This window comes from Vulpes lagopus, chromosome 2 (assembly GCF_018345385.1).
Source record: "Vulpes lagopus strain Blue_001 chromosome 2, ASM1834538v1, whole genome shotgun sequence".
In the NCBI taxonomy this organism is placed as follows: Eukaryota; Metazoa; Chordata; class Mammalia; order Carnivora; family Canidae; genus Vulpes; species Vulpes lagopus.
Window position 1 is genome coordinate 145,042,262 of NC_054825.1, and position 13,806 is coordinate 145,056,067.

General features: G+C 48.9%; 1 protein-coding gene across 1 annotated transcript in view; it reads right to left on the reverse strand.

Annotated features, from left to right (window-relative positions):
- Positions 1-6,020: 6,020 nt before the first annotated feature.
- Positions 6,021-13,806, reverse strand: part of FAM189A2 (family with sequence similarity 189 member A2) — a 63,729-nt gene continuing 55,943 nt past the window's right edge. The window contains exons 9-11 of the mRNA XM_041745480.1: positions 12,935-13,087; positions 10,419-10,711; positions 6,021-6,884 (exon numbers count right to left, since the gene is read on the reverse strand). Of these exons, the coding sequence (XP_041601414.1) occupies positions 6,678-6,884; positions 10,419-10,711; positions 12,935-13,087 (653 nt within the window). The 3' untranslated portion in view covers positions 6,021-6,677. The remainder of the gene's footprint in view (positions 6,885-10,418; positions 10,712-12,934; positions 13,088-13,806) is intronic.

Sequence of the window (13,806 nt, forward strand, 5' to 3'; positions counted from 1 at the left end):
GTTAGGGCAAAACACAAAAGATCTTGCCGGCTATTGGAATGAAAAGAAGATTCGTACCAAGACAATGACATGCCTGAGGCCAGGGACACAGTGTGGCAAGAGGCTCTCACTCAGAAAAGGAACCCATCAGATTCTGACAAAGACTCTGTCCTTGGCCAAACTTGAATTGGCTCCTCTGAGTCTTCTTTCTGAGGACTCAGGCTCCAACCTTTACGACCAGGCTCCAACCTTGAGCTCTGTCCTTGGCCTGCTCGGTCTTTTTTTTTTTTTTTTAAGATTTATTTATTTATTTATTCATGATAGACAAAGAGAGAGAGGCAGAGACACAGGCAGAAGGAGAAGCAGGCTCCACGCCGGCAGAAGGAGAAGCAGGCTCCACGCCGGGAGCCTGACACAGGACTTGATGCCGGGACCCCAGGAACACGCCCTGGGCCAAAGGCAGGCACCGAACTGCTGAGCCACCTGGGGATCCCCGTCGGTCTGGTTTTAACAGGAATCCTGCGGGGTCTGTTGAGCCAAAATCCCACCCACATTTGGGATCTGATCACTCTGGCCTGCCTGCAGAAGAGTCCTATTGAGTTGGTCTAGCAAGCAACCCCCGCCCCTGCCCTTATATCTCCTCTTGTCATCTTCCAGCCACTGACCCATGTCCCTGCAGTCTACTGCATTTCTTCTTGACATCTTCCCTACCAACCTCATCAGGTGTCACAAATACTGTTGACCACCTGATGCCACAAGCCCAGGGCTGCTGAGCATCACCCTGAGGCATCCCCCGCCAGGACTGTTTCACAATCTAGGATGAAGGATCCCTTCAAACCATTCTGATAGATCAGGCCCCAGCACCTTTGGTCTTCCACGTTGCCCAAAAAAAGAGAATCCAGCTCGTCCTGCCCCTTGAGGCCGGGGAACGGTTCAGCAGCAGCCAAGAGAAATGTCACTTTGCACTTAGTATTCATCTACTCTCTGGTCTGACCCCCTCTCCCGCTCAGTCCTTCCTCAGCACCTGGCCGGCTGCCTGTACTCTGTGGCTCAGTCAACACCTGCTCAATGAGTGTGGGGATGAAGGCTCCTGCGGACAGAGAAAAATGCAGGAAACATGGTGCTCTCTGGCCCCAGACTTGGCTTCCCTTGCCGCAGCTCCACATAAACAAAGATGCCCTTGTCTGAGCCTCTCCCTCACCCCCCCTGCTTTATTCTGCATCCTCCAGTTCGGGTGGTGGGGGGGGTGGGGCGGGATGGAGATGTAATCCTTTGTTCTGTTTCCCCGAAATTGCTGGGTGGAGACCAGAGCTACCTCCTTTCTCTGCCAGTTCTCCCAATCCCTGGGGGACCTGCCAAAGCCCTTCTGTGCCCGGGGCTGCCTCTGCTCTCAAGTACCCTCAGAGACACGTGGGAGCAGAGGGAAGGGGTCTGCCTGTCTTCCCAACTCCCAGGCTTCTTTGGTGTCCCCAGGACGGAGCACCCAGAACGGACTCAAGCCCGAAATGACCCCAGGAAACCAGGTCTAGAGTCGGAACCCACACACACACTGCTCAGAGTTGGGGCCACAGACCCGAGGCTGAGGACCCTTTGTTCCTGGTCCCTGAGGAGAGCAAGCTCTGGAAATGCAGCCTGCTGGTGTGAGATGCTGGGGGGGGGGGGGGGGGGGGCAGGCTGTGCCTGGGTGGGGGTGGGACCTGTGAGAAACCCCTGTACTTTCTGTCCAAGTTTGCTGTAAACCTCAAACTGCTCTAAAAAATAAAGCTTTTTTAATACAAGGAGTTGGGGCTGCATTTTGTATGTCTTCTTTTTTTAAAAGGGAATTTTTTTAAAAAGATTTTATTTATTAAAGACACAGAGAGAGAAAAAGAGAGAGGCAGAGACACAGGCAGAGGGAGAAGCAGGCTTCACGCAGGGAGCCCAATGTGGGACTGGATCCCGGGTCTCCAGGATCATGCCCTGGGCTGAAGGCAGCCTTAAACTGCTGAGCCACCTGGGCTGCCCAGTATGTCTTTTTTTTTTAAATTACTATTATTTCATTTTCCTGGTAAATCAGCACTATGGACTGAATGCTTATGTCCCGCAAAAATCCATACATCGAGGGGACGCTAGGGGATGCTCAGTGGTTGAGCATCTGCTTTTGGCTCCAGGTTATGATCCTGGGGTCCTGGGATTGAGTCCCCGCAGGGAGCCTGCTTCTCCCTCTGCCTGTGTCTCTGCCTCTCTCTCTCTCTTTCTCTCTGTCTCTCATGAATAAATAAATATTTTTTAAAAAATAAAAATAAAAATAAATCCATCTGTTGCAGCCCTAAGCCCCAGGGGGAGGGTCTCCGGAGGTGGAGCCTTTGGCAGATAATTGAGTTTTTGTGAGGTCATGAGGGTGGAGCCCCCATGATTGAATCAGTGTCCCTAGAAGGGGACGAGACCAGAGTCTCTCTCTGTCCCCAGTGAAACACAAGCAAGAAGGCACCATGGGCAAGCCAGGAAGGTGGATGTTCTCACCAGACACAGACTGTGCTGCCACCTTGATCCTGGACTTTTCCAGGCTCCCAGAACTGTGAGAAATTAAGTTTCTGGTGCTCGAGCCCACCCAATCTGTGGTATGATGCTATAACTGTCCTAAGCCGACTAACACCATTTTCCATCAATTTATTCTAATTTACCAAAGCTTCGGTCCATGACAGGTTGGAGGGTCCATGACAGGTTGGATGGAGAGTCCTTCATCCCAGGGAAGCTCTGACCTGTACCATCAGCCCAGGTCCAGGAGCTGGAGTGCTGGGCTCCTGCTGCTGTTCCACTCTTGGCTCTGGGCCCCGGCTTCATCGTCTGCAAAGTGAGGGTGTGCAGTGATTGGACCCAGCCAATGTGGCTGTTCAGCACATGTTTGCTTCTTTTTGTGAATACGAGGGGCTATGGACACCTCTCTCCCCAATCTCACCATTGGGCAGGGTGTCCCAAGGAAAGCAGGTCTTTGAAGAAATTCTGGCAGCCAGACACCAACACTCACTGACATGTCTGCACAAAACAGTCTGTAAGCCTGGAAGAGTCCCACGTGGTCCTCGGACACACAGCTCGTGTGAAAGGGTGAGGCAGACATGACACCATTACGAAGGAGCAACCCGTGTCCTGATCCATCCCTTGACAATCTCAGCTTCCTCCTCCCCGCTGAGGCAGCGGCAATGGTGATGGTACTGCCCAGCCACAGACCCTGAACTTCCCCAGTGAAAACTTCTTTCAAAAACCCCTAATTAATCAGCCCTCTGGTGTAATTTTGATAACCACATTTGAGATGCTTTGTCAATGGGATGACTGGGTGACGGGCACTGAGGGGGGCACTTGATGGGATGAGCACTGGGTGCTATACTATATGTTGGCAAATATATATATATATATATATATATGTATATATATATATAATTATATATATAAAATATATATAAAAATTTTTAAAATGAGATGCTTTGTCACTACCTCTGGACTGTGGATTCTGAACGGACTCCCAAATGCAAATGGGCTGCCCTCCCTGCATATATTGTTATGTATGAATATGTATATCACATGAAAATGCTTAAGTATTTCAAAGTATACCCAAACTAACAGGGAGATGAATTGTATAACCTCTAATTCCCTCCCAGGGCAAAAACAACAACAACAGCAACAACAATATAATATATATATATATATATTATAATATAATATAAATATTATAAATATATAAATATAATATATATAAATTATAAATGTATGTATATATAATTTCTATTATAATTATATTGCAATTTTTTTTTACTTTAATATTCCTATAGTCTGAGAAGAAAGACGAAGTCAGTTTTCTGACTTCATCAGCACCTTCAGATCTTGGAAATACACGGGACATTCCCAGGTGGCAAGATCAAGTCTTCAAAGCAGAGACAGGTCCCCACATTCTTTTTTTTTTTTAATAATAAATTTATTTTTTATTGGTGTTCAATTTGCCAACATACAGAATAACACCCAGTGCTCATCCCGTCAAGTGCCCCCCTCAGTGCCCGTCACCCATTCCCCCCCCCCCCCGCCCTCCTCCCCTTCCACCACCCCTAGTTCATTTCCCAGAGTTAGGAGTCTTTATGTTCTGTCTCCCTTTCTGATATTTCCCACACATTTCTTCTCCCTTCCCTTATATTCCCTTTCACTATTATTTATATTCCCCAAATGAATGAGAACATACACTGTTTGTCCTTCTCCGATTGACTTACTTCACTCAGCATAATACCCTCCAGTTCCATCCACGTTGAAGCAAATGGTGGGTATTTGTCGTTTCTAATGGCTGAGTAATATTCCATTGTATGCATAGACCACATCTTCTTTATCCATTCATCATCGATGGACACAGAGGCTCCTTCCACAGTTTGGCTATTGTGGACATTGCTGCTAGAAACATTGGGGTGCAGGTGTCCCGGCGTTTCATTGCATCTGAATCTTTGAGGTCCCCACGTTCTCCTGCTGTGTGGCAAGTGATGCCCTCAGTCTATGTCCCCCTTTCCTCTTCTGGTTGGTGCTGGCAAAGTCCCTTTCCTCTGAATGGCCCAGCCCATCTCTGGGACTGAGGTTCGTAGTGGCGGTTGGAGGTAGTGGTCCAGGCTCCAGAAGGGGGAGTGGAGGGATGCGGCTAACCCACTGCCCTCCCAGAATGGGAAAAATCATAAACTTAGCTGAGAAAGCCCAGGTTATAGGAGCCACACCTGGAGACCACAGGCTGGGGGGGAGGGGCAGGAGGAGGGCACCTAGGTGGGGCTATTTGCTATCTGAGAGCCTGTGTTAGGCAGGGGCTAGTAGCACTGTGGGGCGCCCACCGCCCCCTCAAAGCGGCCCGGCCCGGGGAGCAGCTACGATGCTCACAGCTAGGGCTTCTGAAGCAATCAAGAGATGGCTCAATTGCACAGAGAAGTCCATGCCTGAGGGTGGGTGGATGAGAACAGAGCAAGTGCCATGGGGAAGCCCCCACCAACCCCCTCCACTGGCAACAGCCCCCCAAAAGCCAATCAGCCCCCCAGCTCTCCCTGGCTTCCAGCTCTACCTCCACAGCCATGTCTTACCTCCAGCGCCCCCGCCCAATGCCTCCAAACTGTCTTTCCCTCCTCGGTTACTCGGTCCCCAGGCCCCTCCACACTTCCCACCGTGGCCTGGCCTGTTGGCTTGCAGTGCCCAGGGCAGTCTGGGCTCCCGTTAGCCATGGGAGAAGCCTTACCTAGCACCTCGTCAGAGAAACAGGAAACGCCCAAGTGCTGCTTACCTGGGAGGCAGAGACCTGCAGAGTGGCTTCTGGAGATGGGCTGCTTGGGTGCGCCTGGCATCTCTACAGCACTGAACCTTGGAGCCACCTTGGGCCAGGGACTCAGCCTCCTCTTCCTCGTCTGTAAAATGGGCACAGTAAGAGCGCTCACCTCTTAGGCTCCTGGGCGGTGACCCGAGAGTGTGGGAAGCCACTAACGCAGTACCTAGAACACAGTGGGTGCCCAGCAGAGGCAGGCACTCCCTCATGTCACAGCCTCACATCCCAACCTATTCTCCAGGGGCCCATGATCTCTTGAAATGCAAATTAGATCTGTGACTCCTATTGAAAACTCTTCCGTGTTATCTCACTGTTAGCAGAAAATCCGGCCTGAGGCTCTCCCCTCCACTCCCCTCAATCTGGTCCCACTGGCCTCTGGTGCCGAGGGCCCTTGCATTGGCTCTTCCATCCGCCTGGAACACCCTTCCCTGCCCCTCAAAGGCAAGCCCAGCTCAAACCTCATCTCCTCAAAGAAGCCTTCTCTATCTCCCAGTCTGTAGTCCCCAGGAAAAGGCAGCCCCACATAGCTTCTCAGCTAAGACCTGACTGAACAAAGAGAAGGTTGCATTGTAATGGGGGTGCAGGAGGGGTGCTTTTCTGCAGATGAAACTGGCCTGGTGGCCTGCCTGGCACTGAGCAGCTGTCCACCACTGCCCCAAGTTCTCAACCCTTCATAAGGAAAGGCCTGGCCACTTGCGAACACACAAATATGGTACAGCGAGCCCAGAGGTCCAAAGTACACATTTTTATTCTCGTGGGGACTTAGCCATCTCTAGTTTTGCAAGCAGGAATAAATGGAATCCACAAGAACCTCTCCCTCAACATCTTTCATTACTATTTATCACTGACCGAGTTTCCCATTTTTCCTAAAGAGACTGTGACTTGGGGGTGCCCTAAAACGAAGCTTGACAAGTGCAGCACATGGGGGTTAGTCATCCTGCGTCTGTGCCCACTGCTCCCTGGCTGAGCCACCAAAGGCTGCGGAGGCTCTGAGTAGTGGCCCAGCAGCTCTGTCCTTCACTGAGGGAGGAACTCAGGTCAGCCCAACAGCCACGGGGAGGGAGGCAGGCAAAGAATCTTTAACCCAGTTTCTGTCCACGGGACCTGGGCACTTGGCCGAGGCTGGAAGGATGCTGCCTCCACCGCCTCCAGCGCATCCAATAGCCAGATGGGCCTGCAAGAACCCACTTATCCACCCCTGTATGTCCTCAGTCAGCAGAACACAGGAACAAATGTCCTCTGGAGTGCCCCCCTTCTGAGAGGGCGTGCACACTCCCAGCCAGGGCACTCCAAGGTCAGGAGCAATCATCCTGCTGCCATCGGGGTGCATCTTCCTTCCTGCTCCCCACTCAGGCCGACGGGGAAAGGGGTGCCTGGCCCCCCAGGTTCACAGGACGGTCTCCCGGATGACACCGATGAGGCTGTGGGGCCGCTCAGCCTCCGCTGCTCGCCGGGGCCTCCTCTCAGCTCGGGGCCTCCCCGCAGGGACGAAGGTGCTGAGGTCTCCGCAGCTCCGCAGGTGCAAGAGGCCAGGTTGTCTCCGCGATGGTGGCACGTGGGCCCGGGAAGTGCTGGGCTGCAATGGGGCCATGATCTTGGGGAGAATAAGTGGGGGAGAGAGATGTCAGGCTCCACCAGATGCGGCCCTCCAACCTGCCTCCTTGATCAGCCATGCGCTGCTTATCTTAGTTGCTTTTGGAAAAGATCATAGGGTGTCTTCCCAAAGTGGAAGGCACTTGGAGTTCCAGAGATACTTTCAACAGACTCCCACTTGCCTAACATTCCTACGAAATTCCCCAAATGTTCAGCTGTTGACCTGCCTCACTTCACATCCCTGATTCATCCGTTGCAGGTTCTTGCTTTACATTTAACATTCTTCTCATCATTTTTATCCAATTTCCCTGGGGTCTGAGACAGTGGTTCTCACCAGGGTCGCCCGTTTCTGGAGAGGAGGGGAGTGGGTAGTGTGGATTCCCGACTCCCCCACAGCAACTGGGATGCAGCATCTCTAGTTCTAGTGAGAACCCAGGTGATACGGAAGTTCTTGAAAAGTTGATACCCACGGATCTGGCATTATGACCTGCCAGTGAGTTTATAAAATGTCAACCCCAAAGCCAGTGATGCTTCTGATTGACCAGATAACCCTTCAATTAAATAATAATAATAATAATAATAATAATAATAATAATAATAAAAGCTAGGCCAATTTATTTGTACAAATGCTTAAGAATGGTTTCACTGCAAGATCTGTTTTACAACGTAGCACATACGTAACTTTAAATATGTATACAATATCACTTACTTTGGAAAATGGCAAACATAGGGAAACTCTTCATCCATCTGGGACTGAGCAGGGGAGATCTGTCCAGTATGTACAATTACCAGGAGTTGCCTAGTCATGACTATAGGACCTACGATACTGTTATCACCTTCATTTCCACCTAAGGTCACAGAGCAGTTCCTAGGATGCCTTCTGGTTTAGTTTGCACCATTCGGAGATTTTTTTTTTTAAAGTTTTTTTTTTTTTTTAATCTTTTTTTTTTTTTTTTTTTTTTAATTTATGATAGTCACAGAGAGAGAGAGAGAGAGAGAGAGACAGAGGCAGAGACATAGACAGAGGGAGAAGCAGGCTCCATGCACCGGGAGCCCGATGTGGGATTCGATCCCGGGTCTCCAGGATCGCGCCCTGGGCCAAAGGCAGGCACCAAACCGCTGCTCTACCCAGGGATCCCCCATTCGGAGATTTTAAAGTCATTAGAAGTTTAATCCCTCCAAAAGATGGGACATTAGATTTTGCTATCACACTGTTATTAATTTGTCTTTAAAGCCCTGTCCTTTTTTCTTCATTAAGAAAACTCCAACGTGCACAGATGTCAACTGTTGCTACACATAAGTTAAGGCAAGTGATTTTGAAACAAATAAACATTTCAACGAATTGAAAACCTAATTCAAGTAATACTAGAAAAAATGAAAATGTGCAAAGCTGGGTAGAGTCAATAATAAAAGCTCTTCTTCTACTTGTCCCTACCTCCTTGTGTCTGGAGGTGGGTTGGGGAAGTGGTACTAGGATGCCTCCCCACTGGGATCAGCTCCTGGGAGGCACCAGCACATGACCCGGAGTCCACTGCAATAGTCCCAACACATGAACTTTCATCCAGACTTGGCACAAAGACCCAGCAAACATCTGTAGTGAGAGCATCTGATGAGCTGTAAGTGCTTATTCATTTTCCCCAAAGCTATTTTCCAGGGAAGACTGTGCAGAAGATCCAGACCAAAGGTTTGGCCAACACTGACTCACTAGAGCTTGGCAGCCTTCCAGGAGTGGCTCCAAGTACTTGCTCTGTGTATTGGGCTATTGGGGCTGGACAGAGGGAAGGAGGCTGGGAATGACTTCTGGCACAGACCAGGGTTATGAGGAGATAAATGTCTCCCCTGCACAGATACTGCCCGCAGCCTGACCCTAGACCACCAGCTGACCACTCCATTAGAAAGCAGACAACAAGAGGGTCCTCGGTTCATGTAGCTCCTCATGCCAGTAGTCACATCACTCTTCTGCTTCCCTGAGGGGCTGGGAGAGAAACTGGCTTCTGGCTTCTGTAAGAAGAGGCCAGCAGTAGCAAGTGAGAAGGGGTTTATTCAATCTGTCTTAACTCACCTAGGACTCCACTGCCCAATGTATGTGTTGGTCACTTACTGCACACAGGCACAGGCAGCTAATGTCCATGAGCTGCTGTGCCCTGATGTCTACAGCAGCCACCCCACATTCAAGGGGCATTGAAGCAAATGCCTAAAAAGTAACAGCTTTTTTTTTTTTTTAAGATTTATTTATTTATAGAGAGCTCAAGGGAAGGGGCAGAGGGAGAGGGAGAGAGAGAATCTCAAGCAGACTCCCTGCTGAGTGTGGAGCCACACGCAGGACTTGATCCTAGGATTGTGAGACCATGACCTGAGCCGAAGTCAACAGTTGGATGCTTAACCCACTGAACCACCCTGGAGCTCCAGGTAACAGCTTTTAAAAGAAGTGGGTAATTAAAGCTGTGACCTACCCCTAGTTCTCATCAGAAAGAAATCCCATTCATTCAGAGGTATAGGTGTTTAGACCACCTAGTCCAACACTTCATTTTAAAAATGAGAAAACTGGGGCGCCTGGGTGGCTCAGTTGGTTGGACATCTGCCTTCAGCTCAGGTCACAATCTCAGGGTCCTGGGATTGAACTCCATGTTGGGCTCCCCACTGGGTGAAGTCTGCTTCTCCCTTTCCCTCTTATCCTACCCCTGGTTCTTGCTCTTTCTCTTAAATAAATAATAAAATCTTTAAAATATAAATAGATAAATAAATAAAAATAAAAATGAGAAAACTGGGGCACCTGGGTGGCAGACCAAAGCATCTGCCTTTGGTTCAGGTCATGATCTCAGGATCCTGGGATCAAGTCCTGCATGGGGCCCCTGCTCATCAGAGAGGCCGCTTCTCCTTCTCCCTCTGCTCCTCTCCATTGCCTGTGCACATGTGTGCGTGCTCTGTCTCAAATAAATAAAATCTTTTAAAAATAAATAAATAAAAATGAGAAGACTGACACCCAAATGGATTATGCCCAATTTTATCTTTCCACTGGGTATTCTCAGATTAGGGAATTGTGCTTTTTTAATCTATAATCTATAGAGAAAAGATATTTATTCCTTTAAGTCCTATCAGCTTAGGTATCTTGTCAACATCTTGTGGGAATATCAAAGAGTTCCCAGAATCCCGCCAATATTAAAATTCATGTTGGTCCATCATTGCCAAAGGGCTGGGACACCATGCCCTATCCAGGGAAACCCAACTCAGCAAGTCGAGCACTGAACATGCCCCGCACTGCCCAGACCCCATGCTTTCTTTTCCCAAGGATGCTTCCACATCCCAGGGAAATTAGTTTCTCTCCCTGGGCCAAGAAACTTATGGAAAACTCATCACGTCTGAAAAGAACATGCTCTAGCTTCCTCTTTCTCCCTCCCTAGACCTCCTCACCCCAATTTCCTTGACACCATGACCATGAACTTACTGTGACTTCTGACAGGAAATCAGAGAAGCCATTTCAGCTGCTATGGAAACAAGTGATCTGACTTGTGCCCAAGACTTGTGATAAAACTACCTGTTCTAGGAAGCTGGCACTTGTGATGGCCTCCTCCATGTGCTCCTCGTCGGACTTCAGAACAGATTTAATGTTTTCCACGAGCTCATGGATGTCTGGGGTCATACTGCAGGAGGACTGCTCCAGGAACCTCGCCACCAGCAGCTTTGTGTCCATGTAGGACTTGTAATCGATCAGGGACCGTGGCCGGCATCGCGAAGCTCTGCACCTCAACCCTTTCCTCAGGGTCACCGTGGCCAGATCCGGTCTCCCCTCGGTCTGCGTTGCAGCTTCGCAGCTGAGCACGGGGACAGCTGTGGGTGGGGACAAACAACATGTGCCTGTTGGCCACGCCCCTGTAAGCCCAGCAAGGGGCCACTGAACTGGGCGTGGAAAGCATGTTGCAAATGCCAACAACCATGCACATCTTGCTTTTCATCTTGCAGAAGGAAAGGGGGAAAACAAAAACAGAAAACAACACTTCAGGGAAGCTTCTTCCCTGAAGTTCCAATAGAACGTGTCCCCAGAACATTTTATGGTGCCACATAAAACACAACCACCAAAGGAGAGACAGATGATAAGGAAAAGCATCCAGGGTGGAGCCTGAGACAGAGCAAGAGTTCCATGGAGTAATGGCTGATATGTGGGGATGGACGGGCAAGCAGAAAAAAAGATGGTTGACCCGATGAGAGAATGCTCCAAGGGGGAAGGATGAAGGAACCACTTAAAGAGAGAGATTGAGGAGAGACAAGACTGTGGGATGAGTGGAGTGCTCTGCTCCTTTTGACTGTACCTTTGTCCTACACATCCTCAGGGCCTGGTGCTGGCTTATCCACGCTCACACCATGGCTGTGAGGTAGCTCTAGGGCTACTACAGAAAGAAAAATTGAAGTGCGGAAGAATCAATCACGTCATTCCAGAAGTCAGCGGCCTGGGAAATCCCCCACAGGCTCTCATTTCCACAACTACCTACATCGGAAGGGTTTAAGGACCAGCAGAACATTACTGCGCCATCAGGTGGGTGAAGGGGAATGCAGGCCTGGTCTCTGTGTTCATAAGCCAGCCAGCAGCCTTCAGTGTACTCGAGCCTGGAGATTTCTGTGAAGGCCTGGCGATCAGCAATTTGGTATTCAAGGAAGCAGAGGGTGGGAGAACAAGTGGAGTAAGGGGGGGGGGGCACTCCTTTTCCTCAGGAGAAAGGCAGGCTCTATAAACCGAGGTTAGTGGCCATCCTCCAGGCTGCCATGTGCCTGTCAGAGAGAGCCAGAGTTTTCCAGGAAAGCTCCCTACAGACACTCATGTGTGAGGATAGTCAGGGACTACACTTAGTCACTGGAAGGCAATCTGGTCCGTTCTACAGTGGAGGATTCCAACAGGTAAACAAATGTCTCCTCCCCCTTGCAGGACCACAAATTAGGAGGGGATTCTAGAAGGATCTCACTAAGCTGTGCAGACAGCCAAGTTCCTGTTGAAGCTGGCAGGTGGCCAGCGTGAGTCCTCAACTTGCCAGGTAGGTTAGAGACCTGCAGTGAATCAGGCCTAGGGAGCTGAGGAGCCAGGTTGCTGGCCTGTGGGCTTGCAGAGGCACGCGGTCGGTCCCAGGTGGTGGGACTCTTCCCTGCTCAGAAGACAGGAGGAGTTGTTCTCTCTGGCTCCTACTCGGTCAGTCCAGAGCTGTGGCAAACAACACAGGCTGTCAGAAGGACAGAGCCAAGACTGGGAGGGGGCGACATGGGGCCCCAGAGAGAGCTGGGTGAGAGCGTTTACAAAGTGGTCATTTGCACAGAGCTTGAGGAAAGCATAGGCACTTGTTAGAATGGTCACAGAAAGGAGCCTCTGCTGGTGGAGTTACAGATTTTCATTTTCTTCCTTTATCTTTGTTTCCTTTACTTTTTTTTTTTTTTTACAATTTTCCAAATGAAGAGCTATTTGGAGATATTTGGGTATTCATGTATTCAGAAAAAGGACTCGATGTTATTTTAAGTTCTTAAAAGTTTTTTAATTTAAAATTATTCAAATAACGTCTATAACAAACTCCACACAGAGAGGGAGAGAATTGGAGTGTGAGTTTCACTCTATCTAAAGTTCTTAAAACAGGTCAGATTTAAATAACTCAACTACCCATACACAGTAAAAATAAAATAAAAAGATAACTCAGATCATAAGGGGTAAAAAAAATAAAAAATATACCCCTTTAACTTCTTCCTTGAGAAAGTTTATTTCCATAAGACTGTGAACACCCAGAAATCAGAATGATGTTTGCATTATTTTCGTGTACCTAAAACACTATCATGTGCAACCAAATGCTTTTGCTGACAATGACTTCAAAAGAAAAAACTCTACCAGCCTTAAAAATTGTGGCAGGTGAATATTCTTAATGTGCATGTAGAATATTTTATTTTCCCAAGACCTCTTAACCTCTTTCGAGACCTCTCTCAAACCGCGGGGCAGTGGGCAGCCAGAGCCACCCGCTTTCACCTGACACCTTTGGGCAAACACGCATGATGCTGTGCAAAGAACATGGGAAGTGACATCACCTCTCTCCACAGAATGGTGCAGCACAGGGTCGCTCCTCGATCTTGTCCTCAGGAGTGGGAAGACTCTCCGACTGCTCATGGGATGTAGCTGGTTTGCATCAGGAATTGAGATGGATGTGCTTTCTTCTCCAGGTGTGTTAGGAATGTCCTCACCTGCTTTTTTTTTTTTTTTTTTTAAGAAAAGAAACATAAATTATTTCACCAGCTGCTGCCTTCAAAATGTTGGGTAGGAAACACCCGTGAGCCCAAACCTGCAGGACAGGGGAATACAGTCAACCACATTTGCTCAGGCTGCTGGCCCCCTAAGTTTTTATTTCCCAGCACTATGGGAAACGCTGCCTCTCCAAACAACCCCTCTGAGCCTCAAACAAGCAAACAAAAAATTTTAAGTCCAAGAGCAAAATACAGAAGCCTTGTCAAAATGTCAGGGTTTTTTTCTGCAAGTGCTTAGAATCTTCTCCAGGGAAGCATCCTAGTGCAGCACTGGAAAGCTCCTTGTCTGTTTTCCAGTTTCTGACAATGCAAGGTGACATGGGTGGATGATAACAGGTCAGGTGACTTCCCTGAGGGCTGCAGACCCAACACAGGCAGAGGAGGTGTCAAGACCCAGAGTGTGAGCCAGGTGTGAAAGTCCTGACGGCCAAGGGAAAGAGCCAGTGGCCGCTGACTGGATGGGTAAAACATTCAAGAAATGGACAACTTCTGCTCAGGACAATCAAATCACATCATTGGTAAGACTGGATCTGGGAAACTTTCTTAAGAAATGGAAGAACCACAAACATACTTAGGGAAGAGAACACTGCTGCATTATTCTAAGATGTAAAGTGAACAGAACAGAAACTTGTTCCAAATGGTGCTGCTGAAAAATCACC